Source organism: Nothoprocta perdicaria, unplaced genomic scaffold, assembly GCF_003342845.1.
Source record: "Nothoprocta perdicaria isolate Ctin4 unplaced genomic scaffold, notPer1 scaffold_39, whole genome shotgun sequence".
NCBI lineage: Eukaryota > Metazoa > Chordata > Aves > Tinamiformes > Tinamidae > Nothoprocta > Nothoprocta perdicaria.
In genome coordinates, this window is record NW_020455632.1 from 3312881 (window position 1) to 3335028 (window position 22148).

General features: G+C 44.4%; 1 protein-coding gene and 1 non-coding gene across 2 annotated transcripts in view; both read left to right on the top strand.

Moving 5' to 3' along the window:
* Nucleotides 1-9175: 9175 nt before the first annotated feature.
* TRNAS-AGA lies at nucleotides 9176-9257 on the top strand. The gene has a single exon. It is a non-coding gene; the product is annotated as a tRNA-Ser (tRNA).
* Nucleotides 9258-9370: 113 nt separating this feature from the next.
* The window catches only part of HS1BP3 (HCLS1 binding protein 3), a 45745-nt gene continuing 32967 nt past the window's right edge, over nucleotides 9371-22148 (top strand). Inside the window, exons 1-4 of the mRNA XM_026044887.1 lie at nucleotides 9371-9411; nucleotides 9909-9983; nucleotides 14033-14198; nucleotides 21250-21457. Of these exons, the coding sequence (XP_025900672.1) occupies nucleotides 9371-9411; nucleotides 9909-9983; nucleotides 14033-14198; nucleotides 21250-21457 (490 nt within the window). The remainder of the gene's footprint in view (nucleotides 9412-9908; nucleotides 9984-14032; nucleotides 14199-21249; nucleotides 21458-22148) is intronic.

A 22148-nucleotide genomic window follows, 5' to 3' on the forward strand; every position in this document is an offset into this window, starting at 1 on the left:
TTCTTTGCATGGTCAGTTTTTACTATAAAAATCAGAGTAAGACTTTTGACCCCTATTCTGCCTAAGTAGATGCAATGAATATTATGAAGAGAAATATGGAATGTATTGAATCTTTCCCGATCCGTTTCTGAGGTAAGGCAGCTACAGCTTTTTGCAGAGTTTGCCAACTGGTGTGGGCTGTTTTGACACTGGTRTTAAGGTAATACTCAATTCTACCTCTCAAAGCTGATGCAGGCAAATGCCAACTTTGTCTTCCAGCATGTCTGCTCCTACTCACTGAACCCTCAGACACAGGTCCAGGCTCCTGTGAGCAACTCAACAACTTGAACACGGGCATCTGGTGCCACTTGTGAGACCCTGGGTCCTCACTACAGGTTAATTTCCACCCTTGCACAAGCATATTCTGATAGARCCTGGGCAGGGAAAGCACCTTCCAAGTTACCAGCTTTACAAGATTCCTGGATCTCCCTTTGAACTTCTCAGTTAAGCACAGTCTAGTTCACCTCAGTGTGTAATTCTTGGGCAGCATTTATCACTCCAGTTTTGTAACTGCTGCACTGAACACCCATCTGTCTGCTTTCAGCAAAAACTTTAGACACATGAAGGGAGAGTGGATACAACCAGTTGTAGGACCACCTAGGGTAACGGGGTCTCTCAAGGAAGTCATCCCTTTCTTTACTCAGCTCTGGTGAGGCCGCACCTGGAGTACTGTGTGCAGTTCTGGGCTCCCCAGTATAAGAGGGACGTGGAGCTTCTCRAGAGGGTCCAGAGAAGAGCAACCAAGATGGTTAAGGGAATGGAACATCTCTCGTACGAAGAGAGGCTGAGTGAGCTGGGCCTGGCCTGTTTTCTCTGGAGAAGAGAAGGCTGAGAGGGGATCTGATTAATGTGTGTAAGTTCAGGWAGGGAGAATGCAGGGAGGAAGGGGACAAGCTGTTTTCACTGGTGGCCAGCGATAGGATGAGGGCTAACGGCCATGAGCTGGAGCACAGGAAGTTCCGTCTGCAGGTGAGGAGGAACATCTTTACTGTGAGGGTGACAGAGCAGTGGAACAGGCTGCCCAGGGAGGTTGTGGAGTCTCCTTCTCTGGAGGTCTTCAAAACCTGCCTGGATGCCGCCCTGTGCCCCATGCTGTAGGTGTGTCTGCTTGAGCGGGAAGGTTGGACTAGATGATCTCTAGAGGTCCCTTCCAACCTTGAATATTCTGTGATTCTGTGATTCTGTGATTCTACAAAACCTCCAACACTCATACTATATCCTTTATCCATCACAAAACAGTCGTTACTGTTTTGTAATGAGTGTGATAAGGAAGCAGGTAGGATAGATTCATATCCATATCAACATAAGTGTGAGATGTGGAAGGTGCCATCAGCTGTAACACTCTTAGCTCCAGTAACTGTGCTGATTTGGTTTTCAACTACTGTCACAGGTGCTTATACATCTAATGCTAATATGGATAGCAACTAGGCGACACTCAGATCTCAGGATGGGCCTTGCAATCCTTTGGGCTTACTCAGCTGCCTATGGAGACATTGTAAATCRAGATGTACTTGGATCCAGGAAATCATTCCGGCGATGGAAGACATGGCACAGGAGCAACTGGAAACCCACAGCCCTCTGGGGCAGTGACAGGCRGGATACACCAACATGTCTTCAGTGGCATTAGGCCATAGACAAACAGCTGAAATGAGGTCTGAACACCTGATGTAGTTCTCAGTCTCCCTTTACAGCCACTGGAGGAAAATAAGCACTTCTAGGGCACAATGCACCTCTTCTTAAAGTTAAGCACCTGAAACAGCTCAGAATAATTACRTCCCAGAAACATTCTTCTCTCCATAGACTACAAAGCAAGTCTACCTGATAAATACAGAAGAAGATGCTGAGGGATCAATACTTAATTTATGGGAGATTAATCACACCCTTTGTAGCTAGGTAGGAAAATTGTTATTGCTTTATAACACCTTTATAATTTTAATCAGAAATATATTAATTTATAATACTGAAAACACAGAAGACCATGAGTGTGGAAAACACAGAAGACCATGAGTGTGACCCTGGAACCAAGAAGTCATCGTCAGTGACTTTCTAAGTGAAAATGAGAGGGTGGGAGCTGATGGATATAAAAATATCTGCTGTAAAAAATGCAGTGAGCAAAATTCAGACCCTGAATCAAATACTATTGATGAGGAGAGACACCTCCTTGAGGATGATGAGGAGAGTACCCCTACTCATCACTGCTGTGTAGAAAAGATCGGYTGGCAAGGTGGGCTGCACTGCTTGTGCGGTGAGGCAGGAGCTACCTGAAGAACTCCATGGACRGCTGGGAGCCTCTATCCTGGCTCTTTGTCACCAAAAAACAGTTGAGTGATCATAAGCTCTCCCTCCTAACATCCACCAAATTAGTCATCTTAAGTTCAAAACAGATCAGCAGAGCTAATGTAAACAAGTTTATCAAAAACATGTAATCTACATCCCTTATATTTTCCATAACAACCCAGGCCCCATCCTTGTACCCTGTTCCAGAAATGCCTCAAGTCCTTCMCATTTTTCCTGTTTTCTCCCTGTGCAGCAATGCCTGCATCTCTGCATCCCCTTCCAACAAGCTGGAYAACAGGCGGTGTGTGCTGTGTCTGCACAAAGGAGGCACACAGCAAGTTACGTGGCCTACTGGAAAGCCAAACAAAATAGGTATCTGCTGAGTTTCCACTTCAGCCTTTCCCTTAGKGGGGCACAAACTTCGGACTCTCGTCTATCCAGCTGACAGGTTTTACAATACGTGGCGGAGCTGCAAGTCATCCAGCCTGCTCTGTCTTTTGTTTTATTTGCTTAAAATTGGCAAACAGGTTGTTTCAACATTATTAGTTGAGGAGTGGATATATAGACTGGCAGACACATGGAACGACAGGCAGACAGAGCATTTGCACAGAATTTCTTTTGTTAGGAAGAGATGATGAAGAATAACACAACACCCTCCCACCTCTTACTCCTTTCCTATTTTTTCTCTTTAATTCAAAATTTGAAATTGTTCCAATTGGGAGAATTTCAATCAGGTCTAGAATCACTCATAAAGTGTAGGAAGTATTCCAGCAATGTCCCTGAAAAGTAACCTAATTTTAAGAAGAAATTYGGGAGCAAAATCTGGGGCCAGCTCTACCCCCAGCTCAGACTGGACTGAGCTGGGTTAGTTCAGGAGCAAAGCCCTGGCCTCACACTGGGAAAGAGTGGGACCATTTCCCACTCTCCTCCACTTTGTGAGGGGCTTCATCTCCATGTTTCACACAGGTGATGAATATCCAGTAATGAACTCCAAAGCCAACCAGCCTGGGACAGGAGCTTTCTTCCAGCACTGCCATACTCATCACGCTGATCCATCCACACTGGTGATTTATTTCCTTCCATGTGCCTGATAGCTTAGCTGCTTGTTCTTGCTGGATGCGTGAGGAATCTTTCCCAAGCTTATTGACCCATACAACTTAATGGYCCATTGAGAATGACCAAATGAAGGGTGCCAGGAGGTTCTCTTTTTCCAGCCTGTCCATTCTGCTGTGAAGCTGGTAGGATTCAAGGATAGTTTAAATAGACCTTGGGTTCTTCCTTATCTCCAGCCAAACAGAGTAGTACAGGCATAAATATCCCCAGATCTTACTCAGTAAGAACAAGGAGACCCAAGGTAAAGCCTTGGGGAACAGTCTAGTTCAGATGTGCGCTGTGCACTTGAAAAATTTGGTGACATATCCGGGACTCTGCCCACATGGAAACTTTGGTGGTCGCTGATCGTCCCTTCACTTTTTCTTGACCTAGAAAATTCTCCTTTTACTGTATGCACAGAAAAATCTAATTACCCTAAACTATGCTTTGTCTTTGGGAATAAATTCCATCTTTTGTAGGTGTGTTTGTAATATAAGTAATTTGCTGTATTGTAAGACTTGGCTTGATTAAATTTGGGAAAAAAATGAAATCTCATTTTTTCTTCTTCAAGAAAAGCTACTGTGAAATTTATCCATGATTTACATAGGACTCCCAAACTTAACAGAGATGTGGAATTTTAATTACAGACCTACAGCAGGAAAAGAAGTAGGTCTATATTTCAACAGAAATTACCTAGGTTTCTGCTAGATTAATCCTGATATGTGGCTTCTGATATTACAGGCTAATTGTTTAAAAGGGGAAAAAAATATGAAACATAATGAAGAACAGCAATATAATTCTCCTCTCATATCCCCAGAATAAATCTGAGTTTAGGAGGTGTACAGATTAAAGGGCTGCCTTGACAGGCTATCAACAGCCTTACCACATCATATAACAAGAGTGAACTTTAAATCCCCCAGTTCAGCTGCCTTTGAAACTCATAGAGAATCCCAGCTCTAATATAAAATCTCCTAGTGGTTCACATCTGGGTTCTGTAATTGTCATCTGAAAACAAATAGGGGTAGAAATGACAAAGTGACAGGTCTTCTCACTGGAATCCTATTACCCTATTGCAATTTTTCTGTATTTAAATAATATTGTATTTCTCCCAATATGATCTAAGTCTAAAAAACTTTCATATTCAGCTTTTAAGCTTTGATTTCATAGCCAATTTATTTTGTTTTTGAACACGCTTCTATGTCCTTGTATTTTTTTCCATTTTATTTACTATACCCTAAGTAGGGCTCTGATTTCTCCACATCCCACTTACGGTTACGAACCAAGGGCTTGCGAGGGGTTTGAAATTTGGTGGACGATCCCCCCGGGGCCTGTGAATTCGCTGCTGCTTGCCCTGCTAGCTCGGGACAGATCAAAAGCGAATCCAAGAGCTGCCAAGAATCACACGCAGTGGGTGCAGATGCCGGCATCTCACGGAGCAGCAGCCCCTGCACCACGGTGGGAGATGAACACCACCCGGGGGTGCGATTCTGGGGTCAAATCCCTGTCCTGTTGGAGGGCCCCCATCCCCACATGCCCCACATGGGCTATCAAGTGGCAGATGAGGATGATTCTCTGAGGCTGCAGCACATTTAGGTCGCACTGAACAAACAGAACTGGTCTCCAATCACTCACAATTTCAAACTTTTCCTCCCTGCTTTAAGGCTTTTGGGAAAGGTCAATGGAAAGCTCTGTAGCTCTGTGCTATAGCTGTCCCCAACGTGCTCCTCACGCTGCCCCGGCCTCCCGTTGCCTGCTCACCTAATGGGCATCCTATTTGCCAAGCAGTTCCCAAGGTGGCCAGGATCCAGCTTTCAGCTATCTCACAGGCTGATGACCACAAGCTCTGCAGCACACCRCCAGCCTTCAAGCCATCTGGGCTTCTCCAAATCACGCAAAACTCTGAAACACATTTTAAACTGGTGCAGCAAGCTTTGGAGTCATGTCTAACATGGCAGAATAAATGTGTTTGTGACCTTTTCTGAAGACACTTCAGAGAGGGGGACACATTTCTAAACTTAAACATATCTTTCATGGGACCTTTTCCCACTCCCCTCCCACTTGGAGCCCATAAGGCCATTTCTCATTGAGGCAGGTGGCTGAGAGAACTCCTTGCAGTTATATTTTCTTGAAATGCTCTTAGTTTAGCTATTAGGAGTAAAGCTGTGTATGAAAAGTAAATATAAATGTCAGCCCTAATGGCAAATGCACTCATATCATTGTCTGGCCTCAGCTTTGTAGAAAACTCCAGTGTAACTGCAATCAGGGTCAGGTTTTGAACATGAGTTGAGGGTTAAACTGGAGTCAGTGGAATGGCCCATGCAAGTAAACTGCTTCTGGGCATGAGTTCAAGCTGGACATTGGGCTCCCAAAGAGTGAGACACGGCAAGACGATTGCCACAGCGGCTCTTAGCGTCCCATCCTTGGTTATAAATTGTATTTGAGTGCTCTCTAGTGGAGAGAAAAATTAATCCAGAGGCAAGAACAACTAATCCTCATCTGCCCTGAGCCAAAATACTGTTATCTGGGTGTCTGATGCATTTGGGTCTGCTATAGCTACATACTGCGGCCCTGTGCTGGGTATCTGGGAGCAGAAAAGCAGGTGCCTACTATGGAATGAGAGTACAAACCATTTTTTAGTCCACAGGAGGGACTTATTAAGGAGGTAGGGAACAAKGAGGATAACGATTTATTTAGCAGCTACTCCTGGACCCCTCTGCTCGGAGACAGCCTGGCCASAGCACCATTCTCAGTTCACTGTCGTTCTGAGTCAAAAAGCTCTTGTTTCATAGCGTGTTGACCCACTAGACACATTGGGGGCTTGACTGCCTTAATGTGATGAGAAAGTTTTTAGCAATCACATGGAAGTCAGCACACGATGCAGGTCAGCATGCAGTTTCCTTGAAGGTGCAGCCAGATCTTTAGAGACCAAATGTTCAAGAAGTGTTCCATAATCATATTATTTAAAAATTATTGCAATTGGGATATATCTACATGTGGGATCTACGTTTTGAGTTCTAAGAATAACTCATCGCACTTTCCTTTTATTTCTAGGCAATAAAGACAGCTAAAAGATTTTTGATGATAACTGCTGAAAAGTGCTATAGCAGGGATAGAGGTTACATGAATTTCTCCTTACATTCCTTGTTTAAAACTTGGTTTCTCTGTTACATTCCTGTCTCAGAAAGCTGTTACTTAAGGTTTTCAGATTGAGTTCATCTGTCAGCAAGAGCTCCTTTTACATGGATACTTTCTAATGCTAAGATATCTTGAAATGTCCACAAATGAAGCTCCTTGAACCATCTACTAAGGTTAATACTTGTCATATATGTACTCTTTGTCACTTTCTGGAGACATTTGACTGAAATATTATGGGCCCCCTCATCTTTTGAATGCTTTGAATGTGAAAGAAGCAGCTAAGGGTAGCCCCAGCATCGGCAAAGAATAAAAATTTTCTTAATGATGTTACACTCTTCCTAGTTTTGGTTCTTAGGTTTGTGACATGTTATCCCCAGGTCTCCAAAAGATGAGATCTGCAAAGAAGTCCCACTGCCACCATACCTGATGGTCCAGGCACAGGGTGTCTGATCAAAACGTACGGGCTGCTCTTTCGATGAGCAAGAGAAAAAAAAAGGGGGGGGGGGTGAGGAAGGAAGAAAAAAAGGGAAAAAAATAGGTCCAGAAGAAATTTTCCACCTAGCATGAGAAACAACTCAGAAATGCTATTCTAAATACTCTGTGGTGTTGCTTTTAGAAAAGGAAAGGCTGATTCTCAGGTGCTGCTGGGTCCACCAAGCTCTGCCTGCATGTGACAGGTTGGCTACAGGCAGGTTTGGCTTTTCATGCACCTTTTATGCTGAGATTYCATCAGAAATTCTCTCTTCCCAAATACTACCTGATCAAAGACTTGCTTTTAACAGATGGATTAGTCAATTCATTATTTTCTGAACTTCAGGACTTAGCAACAGAGACATTCATTTTATTTTTCACATAAGTGATACTCTTTAATTGTATGATGTGGGTTATAGGTATTTTAAAAAAAATCTATCACAGGATTATAGAATGGTTGAGGTTGGAAGTGACATTTGGAGATCATCGAGTTCGACCCCTTGCTCAAGCACGGACACCTACAGCACGTTGCACTGCGTGGCATCAAGGTGGATTTTGAGTATCTCCAGAGAGGAGGCTCCACAACCTCTCTGTGCAACATTTTCCAGTGCTCTGTCATACTCACAGGCAAGAAGTTTTTCTTCAAGATGAGGAAAAACAATGAGGCAAATGTGATTTGTGAGTAAATCACCCCAAAAAAAAAAAAAAAAAAAAAAAAAAGCAGCACTTGGACTTCTTTGCATACATATTAACACAGCACACGTAGTCTTGCAAGGTCAAAGGCAAAGCTCAGGAGCAGTGCTGGCTCTGAGCAGAGATGTCCATGTAGAACAGTCACGTAGAACATGTTTTCGTGGCGTCTAAGCAGAGGTTCTTTACACTTCTTCCCTCACCTGAAGACCAGAGCAGTACTGCTTCRCGACCAAGTATATGACTGTTTAGGAGACACTAGTGCTTTTGGTAACTCCATGCCAGGGCTTTCTGAGGAGTAACTCCATGAGAACAAGCCATATCTCAAAAGCTGAGTGTTTTAATGCACCGTGGCAGTGCTGTCAAGTGAAGCTCCTACACAAGGAAGGTTGTAGCTGAAGAGGCAGCTGGGTTGCAGTATCTACCCTCGGTCTAGTAAAGCGTCCATCGGCAGTAGCAAATGAGAGGGAACAAGGAGGATTTAGGAAGGAACTGCACTGTGTTTTATGATATTGGGTTTCTTTTGCCTCTGAGAAGTCGCAAGAATTTGAATGTCCACTCTCCTTGTTTTGTGAGAAACAGAATAACTGGTCACTTCACTCAGTCAATTCACTGCCTTCATGCCTCCCATGATTTTAGAGACTTCCAGAACATTCCTGACCCCTCCATCTGTTTCTCTCCAGAAGCAAAAGTCCTAACCTAGTTATCGGGCCGTCACCTGGAAGCTGCCTCAGTCCTGGGGCATCCATCACTGGTGGCCACGGCAGGGCCACCGCGCTCCCTGCCTTTTGGCATACACACACATACTGTCTTAGCTGCTGCTTCATTTCCTCTTCCTTTTCCTCTCCTTCCCAGTGTTTCCGTAGATTTCTGCTTTGATATCGAGCTGCGAGCAGCAAATAGCACCAAGACGTGCCCTGAATGAAGCTGGTTTTTCCTCAGTGTAGAAGAACCGGCACCTGCACGTGTGGGTTATCGCAGGGGTTGTGGGTGCCATGATGGCAGCAGAGCAGGTAACTGAACAAACGAGGTGCTTCCCTTCCAAAATGAACTTTGGGGATGCGTCTGCATGCCTGAGTGACCCGATTTCCAGGGAACCAGRGATTCCTGTTATCTCCGCATGGCAGCGCAGCCAGGCCGGGGCGGGCTCTGGCTCTGACGTGTGGTCCCGGGGCAAAGGTCTGCCCCGTGCTTTGCTGCAAAGGCACCACTGCTGCGCCGTGGACAAGGCACCCGGCAGCCAGAACCGTTCGGGATTATTTTTATTAAAGTTAATGCTGCACAGTGCTCTTGCGCTAGTTATTTCAGGCAAATCCAGCAGGGGAATTGGTGCGGCTCGTTTCCACACAGGAGGAGAGTGTATAATTCTTGCAGAGACTTAAGGGAAATGCTTTTATCCATTAGGAGTAAAGAAAACAAAAATAATAATAAAAAAATCTGGGTTTCGTTGCCAAACACTTATCACAGCGGTGTAGTCGTGGCCGAGTGGTTAAGGCGATGGACTAGAAATCCATTGGGGTCTCCCCGCGCAGGTTCGAATCCTGCCGACTACGGCCGGGACTTTCATTTTGTGCTCCCTTTCCGCGATCCCTTTTCTGCCCGATCCGCCCCAAAGGCGAACATCCGGCGGGCGGGCCGGGCCGGGCCGGCCGGGGGAGCCGGCGCCATGCAGCACAGCCCGGCGCCTGCCGCGCTTGTCACCACCAGGTAACGCGGCGGAGGCGGCGGCTTCTCCTCGCGGAGGCGCCGGGCGGGCCCCGGCCCCGGCCCGCCGAAATCAGCGCCCGTGAGGGCGCGGAAGGGGCAAAACACGGCGGTCACAACCTTCCCCTGCGCGTTCGGTTGTTGTTTGCTCTTAAAAACAATCCTAGGTGTATTTATTTTCTCTTAGTTTCCGTGCGAAGTCGCGGGTTTGCAGCGTGAGGGGGTCTGAAATGGCGGGGCGCCCGGTGCCCGCGCTCGCCGCCGGGGGGTGCCTTGGGGTTACGTTGGTGGTGTTTGCTCTTTGTAAATGCTTTAGGTGGGTCAGAGTTAATGAAATCCTGCCTTGGGAGTAAAAAGAGTGCAGAAAATCCCTTGGGTTTATAATCCCCGCGGGCGAGTGAAATCAGCTGCTCCCGATCGCGTGCGTTCCCGGTGCCGTGGCCAGCGGTGCCCACTGTGCCAGGATATGTGCAGAAACGCTGGGTTTGGGTGTTTTTAAGCTGTGGAAACGGGTGTTTTCCTATGCTGGGTGAACGGCGCTCCAAGGAAGCGCGTGTGGTGGCTTTTATAGAGAAGTGAGTGACTTATTTCTTTATTTGTTTCCCCTCGAGTTGTTTGAGACCACGTGATCCGTGTTGGCCTAAACGCGAGCGACTGTAGCGCCGATTCACGGGTCAGGAGCCGTGTTCCCGACTCCTGGGGTGTGAGCTGAGCAGAGCCGCTCCCGCCGTGTTGACGTTCCCGGAGCGGGAGAGCAGCTGCTCCCATCCTTGGGAGCATCCTCCATGCTGTGCCAGGGCCGCGGGAAGCTCCGTCCTGAGCCTCCAAACGCTCCCGGCCCAACTCACGTCTGCGCTTTTGGGGGCTACTTGATGCCGCCTTCTCGCCCTAGAAATGTTTTGCTTTTCAGCTGGAAAACTTTGCTCCTAGAAAACCATCTTACCAATAATGCTTTTGGGGATAAAATTGGATGTACGTGTGTCTGCAAGTGAAAGGCTTTGGCAAATAAGTTGGGTTTTTTTTTTTTTTTTTTCAGTTTGTGAGACAAGATAGCTGGRTAGTTGTGTTGGGAAGCAGAGGGACTGTTTTCCTTGCACACACAACCCGGCAGTGGTTTGCAGTAGTTGCTGTACCCACGTGAAGCACTCKGGATACGAGGATACGAGGGGGATACGAGGAGGGATACCACGTGCCTCGGTGTCCCTTGAAAGTGCAACTTGGAGATAAATGAAACAATCAAATGAGGAGTTGGAGCAATAAACCTATATGTCCAATATCAATAGCCCTTTTTTTCTCTTTCTCTTTTGAGCTACCAATGTAGGGAAATTGTGCATGCTGCGARAAGTAGAGCCAAGTGACTCTCTGTCTTGGCATTTGTAGCTGCTGCGTCCTTTGGGGTAACAGCAATAGTAGTACGGTAAGAATTAAGACTCAGGGGATTGCTTATTTTGTAGCTAAAGCATTACAAGAACTAGAGTGTGCCTTGGATATTATCTGTCTGAGCTTCCTTGCTGATTTCTTTTGGTTTAGAATCGTAATTTCCTATTAAGAAATGAAATCATATGTCCTGTTGCTGTGGCAGAGATGGGAGTGATAGACTTGCTGTGAGGGAAATGACACTGAAAGCCCTCAGGAGGCATGTGGTTAATAAACAAAAATGTGGCTAATTCTCTTCCTTCTGCACTTTTCCCAGACACTTTAGTTGAGACTTAACAACTTTAAAATAAAAATCACCAACATAAGTAAGGTATTTCATGACATTTGCAGAACTCTGATACAGCAGCACTTAAAATAGAGTTGAGTGGTCTTGATACATTTGCACCTGCTGGATGCTTTACGCTAAATGAGGCTGTCAAGTTGCTCCATTTCGTCTAACAATCAACTATTACATATTATATAGCAAATAATTCTTTTTTTTTTTTGGAATTGGGAGGCCAGAAAGGATGGCTTGCTGGTTTTTATTTTACTTTATTTTATTTTATTTTATTTTATTTTATTTTATTTTATTTTATTTTATTTTATTTTATTTTATTTTATTTTATCTCAGAGGTAAAAAGCAGAAGAATTTGTACTCACACCCTAATAGGAATGACAGTCACTCCTGACTACCAGCTGACACACTCGTTCATTGCCTGTCAGAGCTGCAGTCACAACTTTTGAGTGACTAAACATCTGCAGGGCGTTTTAGCTGCTATAGATACATCCCAAATAACCCCACATCCAGCTCTCTTTCTGGCAGCTGCCCTTTTAGGCTGCATTTTGGTTGCTGCTGAAGGACACGGCTGTCACTTCTTAGGGGTTCAACATGCCCTTGTGCAAAAACACAGACAGTATTGCTTATGTATTTTAAAGATAGCAATGTATTTGTATATATTTGCTGTTGAGTCTGCTTTTCCATCCTGGCAGTGTGTAATTTGGTCTCTTGGTGCAAAGATAAGTTCTTGGTTGTCCAAAAAATTAGGGTGGAATTTGAGCAAGACAGAGTGACATTTAGGTAACTAGTGTAAAATCTTGGTGACAGTGAAGCTGTTGTTAGAGCTCTAATGTTCTGAAAAACATGGTTTGCAAAGAGGATTGGATAAAAAATTGGGCCTGTGCCCTTGATTGTTGCCATTTGATTTATTGAGAACTCTCTGGATATTCTGTTAAAGTAATACTTTTTACTTAGTTTTGYGTTGAAGATTCAGAGGTTGCCTTCTTGGGAAAGCTCAAGTTTCAAAAGAACTTGTCAAATTTTGACATGATGAGAAATGTATTTTGAAACTTTCTTTGAAACTGCATTTTTTAAATCCTCTTCAGAGTGTATTTTAAGCCCACAGGCCTAATGTACTTTAAGGTGAAAGGAAGCCTTTGCTAATGATTGTAAATGTCCTAAGGAAGATGYGAGAATTCCAAAAAGTACCTCTGTGACCCACAGAAAGTCCAGGGAAGAGGGAATTTGACATTCCCAATAACTCAAAGGTTTTAAAAAAAAAAAAAAAAGAGCAGAAATGTTTAATGAAAAGGAAATTGATTTTTCTTCAGTCCCTTCTGATTTCATTAAAAACTGTTCATTCACATATAGGAAGGAAGCACTTAGAGATRCATTCAGAGAATATTTAATGCTCTGGATGATAAACTTCTTTCTACTTCTGGTAGGGTATTTGGCCTCACTAAGCATTGGTAAATGGGCTGTGGCTTGGCATGGGCAAAACTCTGGGGAAAACATCACTGATTGGGTTTGGTTTCCAGTGYACTCAGTTTGTTTTGATACAATTTATTTTGATAAACATATCCTTCCATTTTGCCACAAAAACAAACTGCTCCTTCATACCCTTGGCGTATAAATCGTGTAATACTGTCTTGGCATTCCTCTCCCAGAAATGCCATCACTAATTCCTTGCATGGGAATCCATAGGGGAGGTGAGTCCACAGCTTGGTGGATCTAAAAGGGACAGGAGAACAAAATGCACTGAGTCCATCTCAGCAAGGCAGCTCTTCATGTACGTCTTGTCAGCCTTTTAACACATGTGGAAGAAAGGTATATTTTAACTTTTTACAGCCAGTCCTTGGGAAGCTAGTGAGTGAGGTATGGTGGTCTGCTCAGGTCACTTATCTGGCTTTCTTAAACCTGTGGCAAGCGCCCTTTTCTAAAATAAATGTTTAGTGTGGTAGGTACGAGTATGCTGCTGAATTTGAGCTGCAAGAGATCACTTTGCYACTTTCATATTTGCTTGGAGATCTTGCCCATCTGGTTTGCTTCCAATCTCCATGGAGCACTCCTCCAGAGAGCACAGGGGGCCTTTGAGTATTGGGCATTTGATGTTGGATACCCTTCCTCTCTTTGCATYGGGGGTTTTTATCTAGTTCCCAGGTTGACTCTTGCAAGCCTCAAGTTGTCCCTGCATCCAGGCTGGCTCCTTTCTCCTGCCATTCCTGCAGATTTCTCCTGATGAGAGAGAGATGGGTGGCATGAGTGGTCGCGACAGAGCTTTGCTTCATAGGAAGCCACTGAAAGAGGTTATTGTGCCCTCCTGGTCTGCCCTGCTGGGTAGTACMGAGTCCTCATCTCCCATGAATGAATGAATTCCCTTCTTCAAGAAAACCACCCCATTTTCTGCTTCCGGAGACAGTGAGTTCATGGCAGTTTCTCCATCACAGCTTTGTCCACAGTGGCAGATGTTTCGGAATAGAATATAAGAAAGGCCAAGTCCTTTCCCTTGTTCTGTCTTCTTGACTGCCARCCCTTAGTTCCACTCTCGATGCCTCAGTACCTTTGAGAACGTCATCACCAATAAAGGCCTCAGACTGAGCCTGTTTTCGGAGCTGCCATTTTTAAGCCCTCAATTAAAAGCAAGCTAAGCCTGTTTTTCAATTTTGATGCTGAGAGTGGTAAGACATGGAAAATATATGCTTAAACTGAATGTGTTSATTGAGGCTGTAGTTGTGCGAAAGCACTATGTACAATTTCTTCCACGTTCTGGAGGGTGAGGTCTGTGTAAACTTGTATCCTTATAAAACAGTGTCGGGGGCTGGATCTGTGTCTTTGCATTGACTTTCTGGAGCTCTGAATTAGATGCTTTGAGAGCATCAGTTAGAAAGTGTTCGTATCAGTGTCTAACCTCTGCATGTCCTTTCCTCCCAGGCAAATCCAGAACACTCACACGGGGCTGGATTTGTCGGTGCCGGATTACCAGGAAGTCCGTGGGAAGATGATGTCTGGCCACGTCGAGTATCACATTGTCGTCGTTACCCGACTGGCTGCCTTCAAATCAGCAAAGCACAAGCCTGAGGATGTGGTGCAGTTTATGGTAAATATTTAATCAGTGCTGTGTTAGAGATCCCTTTGCTTTCTTTCTTCCGTTATTAATTAGCTTTGATTATTTTGGTCCTGAGGTAAGAGATACTTTGTCATCAGCCTCCCCTCTCGAGGTCCTTTATAGGACAATGCAATCTGTACCGTTCCTGTAATAGCAATATTATTCTTGTATTAATTGAACTTTTCATTTCAGGAGCTCAAAGCAACATTGGCTGTTTGTTACTGCCCTTAAGGCTTCTTGCATTATGGGTGCAACAAATAGAAAGTCCTGCTGGAAAACTAGTTTCTCTAATGTATGTTTAAGTGGTAGGACTTGGTACATAAACACGAAATGTGAAATAAATGTTCAATAGTTCACTTGAACTTGAATGGGAAGAAAGTGACATGGAGAAATAAACTGGCCCTGGCCCTGGCTGTAAAAGGGCATTTGGGTGATTTTAATTTATACCTGCTTCTTCAGTGGGATGGGGCAGAGATGGGCAGCAGAGCAGGGAATGTGGAACCGCTTTCTTCTGCAGCCCTGCCGGCTTAGGCTATGCAACTTTTCCATATTGCTCTGTGCAAGAGAGAACCAAACTAAAAACAGGTAGTTAGCTACCTACTGTCATCTAAACAGAAAAAGTAGGTAAAATCATCTCTATAAACAGGGGAAAAAGTCCTCATGGTGCCTTAGTCCTCACGGTGCCTTAACTACTTGCTGAGGTTGTCTATCCATATATYTTTTTATCTATGTAAGAATATTTTTCTGCAGTTATTTGCTCTTCTCAAGTGAAATGAACTTTTCCGATTTCTTTTCTGATTAGACCTCCTGACATTTTGCTCTTTGTGAAGAAGCAAACTGTGCTGCCGTCTGACAGGAATAACATTTGTCTCGTGAGATACATTTTATTCAGCTGACAAAGTCTGAYAATAATGCTAAATAGTTTTTGGTATATGAGAGTAATTTAAAACTGAACTGAGAGGTTGGAGGATGGATGCTTTGCATCAGTTCATTCCTCTGAGTCTTTTCTATGTGTATTACTTGGAGGAATGGAGAGGTTCACCTGTCCCAGTTTATCTCTYTGTGAGATGGATATTTTAATCTGAGTCTGTCACTACTTTTATGGTCAGTGGCAAGAAAGGGAATGAGGTGACTCATCCTTTGAAAATGTCTCTCCCCTTTGACAGTAAAGGGAGCTGCAGTCTCAATTTTGGGCATTTGGGGTGGAGGGGCTTCGCTCCAGGCTGACATATTTAAGGCTCAGTTGAGTTGCACGCAGCTCGTTGTCTAGGCTGCATCTGAGCTGTCCTGGAGTTTTACACCTAGATTTGGAAGGTTGTGGCTGTCCTGCAGGTCCTGTGTGGTGTCTGCCTGCCCCACACAAGTGCCTTGCATACCCCAAGGCATCTCAAATGCCTGTGTTTGGGCAGATCATCTGGTCTCTGTAGTTAGATGTCTGCACCTGCTGCAGATGGCTAAGCTCCCATCCCCAGTGTATTGGGTTGAATCCCCTGTGTGCCATTTTTGGGGTAAGCTGAGTTGCTCTCACATCTCACCAAGATGACTATACCTGTCTAAAAGGAGAGCTGAGATACCTAGTGTGCTTGTAGATGTGTACATGTAGGTATCTGTCTTAGTCTGGAGATCAGCCTGCACCCCGTGGCCAGGTGAGATGCATGTGAGGTGCCTCTAGACGCCAGTCTGCAGGGTAGCACGAGAGAGCAAAGCAAGCAGGGCAATGCCAGGAAAGGATGAGGCATGAGGATGATGTGGAATTTGAGTAGCAAAGGCAGGAGGATGTTCTGCCTTCCCAGGCACGGAGCAGAATGGCAGGGGGCATCAGTTTTGCTGCTACTGCTGCTATAAAGCCTGCGCTATCGGAGGAGGAAGCAGGTGTCATGCTGCTGAGATAACAGGTTGGAGGTGATCGGAGGGTATTTTCACGGGCTCTACATAACGTAGTCCAATTTGGTGACCTGAGGAACCACATACATTTCTTTGGGGAGCCTCTGCTTTTCTTCCTCCCACTTTCCCTCTTTCTCCACCAGAAACAGGAGTTAACCACAGGTCCCATTCCGAGCTGCTCTCTCGCCCGCTGCCCTTGGCGCTCTCGTGCCGTAGGTGGCAGCAGAGAAGTTCCCATTCTGTGATTCTGTGACTCTGATCTGCAGCTTGGCTGCGAGCACGGCCGCTGATCGAGCAGCTTTCCTGTGTCCTCTGCAAAGCAACTGTGAGTGAAACGGCCCCTCAGCCAGCTCTGTCCTCCGGGCCCCCTCTGGACCACACTGGAATGAGGTTTGTTAAGGGCCTGTGACCAAAACTAGAGAACAGCAAAAATAAATTTCACCTCAGACTTGTGAAAATTTCAAGTTGTGATGGGACTATCACCATCACAATATTTGCAGTTGAAGAATCTGAGGCATTGGCAGAAGAAAATCACCAGGACARCTTTCAGACCTAAATTCTTAGAAACTGGATGGATTTTTTTTTTTAATAATAAATGTCATTTATAAAGTACAGCAGGTGTATTGTAGGATTGTTTAACCTTGAGGTTATTTTTGATTAATTGAAGGAAAACTCAGCTGTGTTTCTTTCAAATATCAGCATCCTCTTGCCCTATTGAAAAAGTGGAATTGTTTTATATTGAGACCATTTCTGTCAAGACCAATTTTTTATTTTGAGACTATCAAACAAGATTTCAGAACACTAAGGAGAGGAAAAAGGTCTTTGCTTATCTTATATGCATTTCTTCTAGCCATACCTCACATTTTTGGTAAATAGCTTTACTCTCTTCCTGGCTTTATTAAGAATCCACTCATCCTATAGTGGCTTTTTTTTTGCTATGTGCCCGATATAATTGCTTTGTTTAGATTTGTTGATTTTAAATTACATTTATTTTTCAAATCTGGACTTCTRTTGTTTGATAGACACAGCAACATTTTAGGGGGGTCTTACTATGGACCTTTCCTTCTCCTCTAAAATGAAGGAGGTATGTGGCTGGATGTACATCTAAGTTATGATCACTGCATATTTGCATATATTTGCTTTTCTTTGAACCTAAAAATCTGTGATAGTTGATAGTTCCTGGCTGCAGTGGTGAAGATAAATTCCTCCTTAAGCTGACCATCGAGTCCAGTACAGGAAGAATGGCCTATGATGTGAAGGGGGGTGGAAATACTCCCTGCTCAATGTAGCAATTGATTTGGGAGCCACTAAGAATTCATGTTAGTTAAAAAGAATTATGTGAGTGTTTGCTCTTCTGCTGGGTAAAACAGGTGGGGAGAACAGCATGTGCTCATGGAATGAAAATGTAGCATAATACACATCCAGAAGGCCACCAAGCAGCATTGATTCTGCTAGGGCTTAACTGGGTGCAAGTTTGAGAAGGGGTGATTTTTTTATTCCTGTATCCAAAACTGATAGTTGTTTTAGCAGGTGATGCTCTGGTAGCTCCCTTTTCTGACAATGTTAAGAACTTAAGAAAATTAAAGAAAATACAGCTATTTCTATGAAATGCTATAAAAGGAACGACATGCTTCACTGCTGTACATGGCTGGCCAAGGGGATTGGATTAGCTTTAACTGAGGCCTCCACTCAATTGAACTCCTTGCTGTGAATAAACAGCACATGAAGACAAGTTAGAGGTCAGAAACGGGGCACGGAACGGAGGTATCAAATCCCATTAATGCTGAGGGGGATCGAATTCTGTAAGGCACATCTGAGAGTCCCAAGCTCATATCCTACAGGCATTTTGGCGTGTGTACTTCCTGCATGGGGCTTTCATGAAAGAAGGATGCAAGGCACAGGCATAAAATCTGAGGGATTAACAGCAAACCTCAAGCTTTCGCTTTGAACTTTCTGGTGGTTTTCTTAACCTTCTATCTATTTTTGATCTTATTCCACTCCCTTATCTGTTTCTAGTACAAAAAAATAAAAAACCCATCCCCAACTCTATCTCAATTGCATGTTGAGTGTCAATTGTTAAAGGCAAATAGGGTCTTGACCTGGCAAATATGCACTTGCTTCACTGTATTTGCATGATTAATTCTTTTGAAGTGAAGTAGATAGGGCCTTTGATATTGCGACTTGACAGAACTCCCTTGAAGTGAAGGCTTGCAGCAAGTGGGGATTTAGCTCAGTGTCATTCACACCAGCTCAGTTACGGGCAAGGAAGGGGGTGAATAATTGCGTGATCAAAACCTAGAGGAATTACAGGTAACAGGAGAAATGCTGCTCATTGGCTTTTTTCCTGGAAAATCCTTAGAGGGCCTCAAATTGGAAGTGTGGGAGATTGTCACAGTGGCAGCACTTCACGACTGGAAAGATGGGAGACTTTCTATGGATGAGGAGCAGGACAGGGCCCAAGAAAACGCAGCCTCTGGGGCCTGCTCGGCTTTGGGAAGGCCTTGGGGATGTCTCTGTGTTAGTGCCTTTAAATGGGAAGAGCCCAGTGCATCCCGGCCCAGGCACCTGAATCCGCCCAGCCTTCTTGGCTTGGTTTTGCTCCTGGAAATGTGGCAAAAAAAGGCAGCCAAGCAAGGGGGAAGACAAGGCATTGGCAGCTGGGGACGGAGGCAGTGGGACAGCATAATAGCTTTGTATTAATGGCATGGATAATACCTCCAACGGTGGGTTATCCCAGCAGAGGGCATCCCTGCACTGCTGGAAATGAGGGTGCCGGGTGTGTTAAGGCTTCCGAGTAGCGTCCTGGGATATTTGGGATATAGTATCAGCACACTCTGGATACTGTCACGTGGGTTGTGGTTGGGAATGGTTGGCCAAAGCCCACCCGGATTCAGTGTGGCTCCATTAGTGAGGGCATGAGAGGGTCTGCGTTTGCTGTAGACTCAGTGATGTCATTAGGCATAAACTAAGAGTTATGAATGTTTTGCAGCATTTGATAGAGGAAGAATGAAAATTAAGAGAGAAAAGAAGCTTGTATATCACAGATTGGCTGCTGACTTGTAATGCTTTTAGACATTAACTTGTTATTACTGCAGTTAATTACATATTAAACRCTTTTTTTTTGCAAATGAGACTCGATTATTTTTCTGAGCAGATGATAATAATATTGCTTATTCTTTGGCAAAAGAGTGAGTGAATTCCTCACTGCCCTTACAGTCTTGCTCACTTAGTGTGGTTGGAAGGGGCTCTGGTATCATGCTTCATGGTGCTCCTGGGAGCCAGCAACCTAGAGATGGACAGAGCTTCAGAAATTGCAGGATTTGCCTTGTGCTTTGTTTTGAAAGGAAGATTGTCTTATCCTGGGCATCTCTCTTTTATTTCCATCACTTTGCTGCTTGGCCACTGAATTGTTTCAGATCCTGCATGCAGAGCGCAGCGGGGCTCACGTTTGCTGCAGTTCCTCACGGGAGGCAAGTCTAAAATTAGGGTTGTTCATCCACCTGTCAACTCGGGTTTGTTTCCATGCCTCAGATCTTGGGTAGAGCTGCTTGCTGTTCTTTAGGGCTGTGTCTAGTCTAGTAAAGCAGGCTCAGTGTGGGGGTTACTGCCAGGAGCTGCTGTGTGCTCTGGAGGCCGGGTAGCAGAGCCTGGCCTAATCCAAGCTATTAAACTCTCACCATCCACAAACAGCAGTCCTCAAGCTGGCTACTTGTCTCTGCACTGGCCTAAATCTTGGACTTGGAGCTACTTGGAACAGGACTAAATCCTGGACTTGCAAGTTACTTGGAAGAGTGATAGTTGTCCAGAGCCAAAACCATGCCAGGGCAGTTAGGTTCAAGTAAATACTATCAAAGTCCTGTTTAGCTTGCTAGTATAGAGGTAGCTTATGCATTTTAGATTAATTTGTTTGCTCTTTTGTCTTTATACTTTTGGCTTGACTGTCTTTTATCACTGCGTTGGTGGAGGAATTCTGCCTTCTTCCATCCCAAGATGTGGTGTTTGGGTCTACCTTGTGTGTTGTAAGCACATTCCACTAACACTGTAATGTCAGTGCAATGTTACAGGAGAAAGACTGGATCTTAATAAGAATTTTGTTTCCTAAGTACTCTAAAGCAGTATTTTTTTTGATCTGATTTGTGTTCAAACACATTAATTTGAGGGTCAGCCTTAGGGAGCCATGATGAATAAAGGCAGTGTATAATACCATGGTCACAGAGCATGACAGTCACTCTCCGTAATGCCTATAATGCCAATTACAGTGTTTGGTTTGTTTGATTTTTGTTTGTATGTGTGTGTGTGTGTATATATATATATTCCCTTTTTTTTTCCTTCAGGTGTCCAGTCTGGAATTCAAAACTTAGTGCAGCACTGACTCCACCTCATTTCTAGCTAGTGTTCCCATGGATATTGCTTTCCCTTTGCTTTCCTGGGCCACATTTCTTCTCAGACTTCCCATCTTTACCTGCAAAAGGAATGGCTCTGTTGAAGGATGACTGCTGTCTTCTCCTTGCATAAGAACCTGCAGTTCACAACCAAGTTTGTTGTTATTTTTGTTGTTTTTTTCCACCTACCTCATGGGTAAACTAAAGAGTCTGAGGTCAGTTGAGGTGTGTGTCCTAGTGTCTATGTCAGGTGCTGAGGGCAGCAAATGTGCCCGTTCATCAGACCTTAAGAGCCAGAGGAGCACGACAAGCCACCAGGACGGAGAAATCTATCTTTTGGCACCATGGTGAAAATATTCCTTCCCCTTCCCTTCCTTCACCTTCCCCTTACATCTTTTGGGGCTTGGCATCAAGTAGCTCATTTTTACTGCACAGGAGTTTCTGCTGTCAGAGAAATACCTGGAGCTCTGATCTTCCCTCTATTTTATTAGCTGCTGACTCGGACAAATGGACTGTAGGTATCTGGCAACAAAATTCTGTTTCATTACAGGAGTGGATTGTAATAACTGAATTAGAAAACAGGCAACAGATTTGGAGATGCACTGTGTAGATACCAGGCTTTTACCAGGCCATATGTGGAGCTCCTCGGTAATACGTGTTTTTCCAGTTTTGTGTCCAGAGTTCATGTTTCCCTTCAGTGCTTAAACTGCTGCTTGATGCCTGTGTCTTCCCCTTGCCTGTAAAGAAACTCACCCATGCAGTGTGTTTCATTGCAGGTTTCCAAGAAGTACAGCGAAATAGAAGAGCTTTACCACAGGCTGGCAGCACGGTATCCACAGGCTTCTCTTCCACTTTTGCCTAGAAAAGTTCTCTTTGTGGGGGAATCTGACATTTGTGAGCGAAGAGCAGCGTTCAATGATATCATGAAATCCATCTCGAAAGATGAGCATCTAGCAACAAGTCCTGAGTTACTGGAATTCTTAGGTAACTAAAAGATGTGAGTGTCCCCTCTCCCTTGACCATGCTTAATAAAAYGTTATTAAGTTCCTAGTGAAAGACTGGAGAATGCCAGGGTAAAGGCTGTCATTAGAAACATTCCTTTGCACATCTGCACAGTCATGAACTGTGCATGTGAAAATACTGGTGTATTTTCCCCTGCCCCTCAGAGGGCACATGCTTCGTTCGGAAGGATTAGTTCATGGTGCTGACTTTGAACATACCCACCTCAGGAGCCCTGATTTCTGTTAGGTGTTCAGCACATGCTCTGGGGATCCCTGCTTGAGCAGGAAGGTTGGACTAGATGATCTCTAGAGGTCYSTTCCAACCCTAACCATTCTGTGATTCTGTAAGCTGAGATTCAGAACACCCAAGTGCAGAAGTCTTAAATAATCATCTATCATCAGTGGAGAGATAAACCCTAAAAGAACAACACAGGAGCTCTCTTGGTGAACAACTACTCTGTTTTCTCTTTTTTTTTTTTTTTTCATTTTTTGTTTTGTTCCTAATAAGACTGCTAAGATTTTTGACTTAGAAAAATATTTGAAAAACAGACTGACGGTCTGCTAATTAAACCTATTCTCTCACCTCTTTCCTCCTCCTTTTTTTTTTTTTTTTTTTTTAAAACCTCTGGCCTCATGACTGCAGCAATTTGTTTCTCCGTGCTCCTTAAGCATGA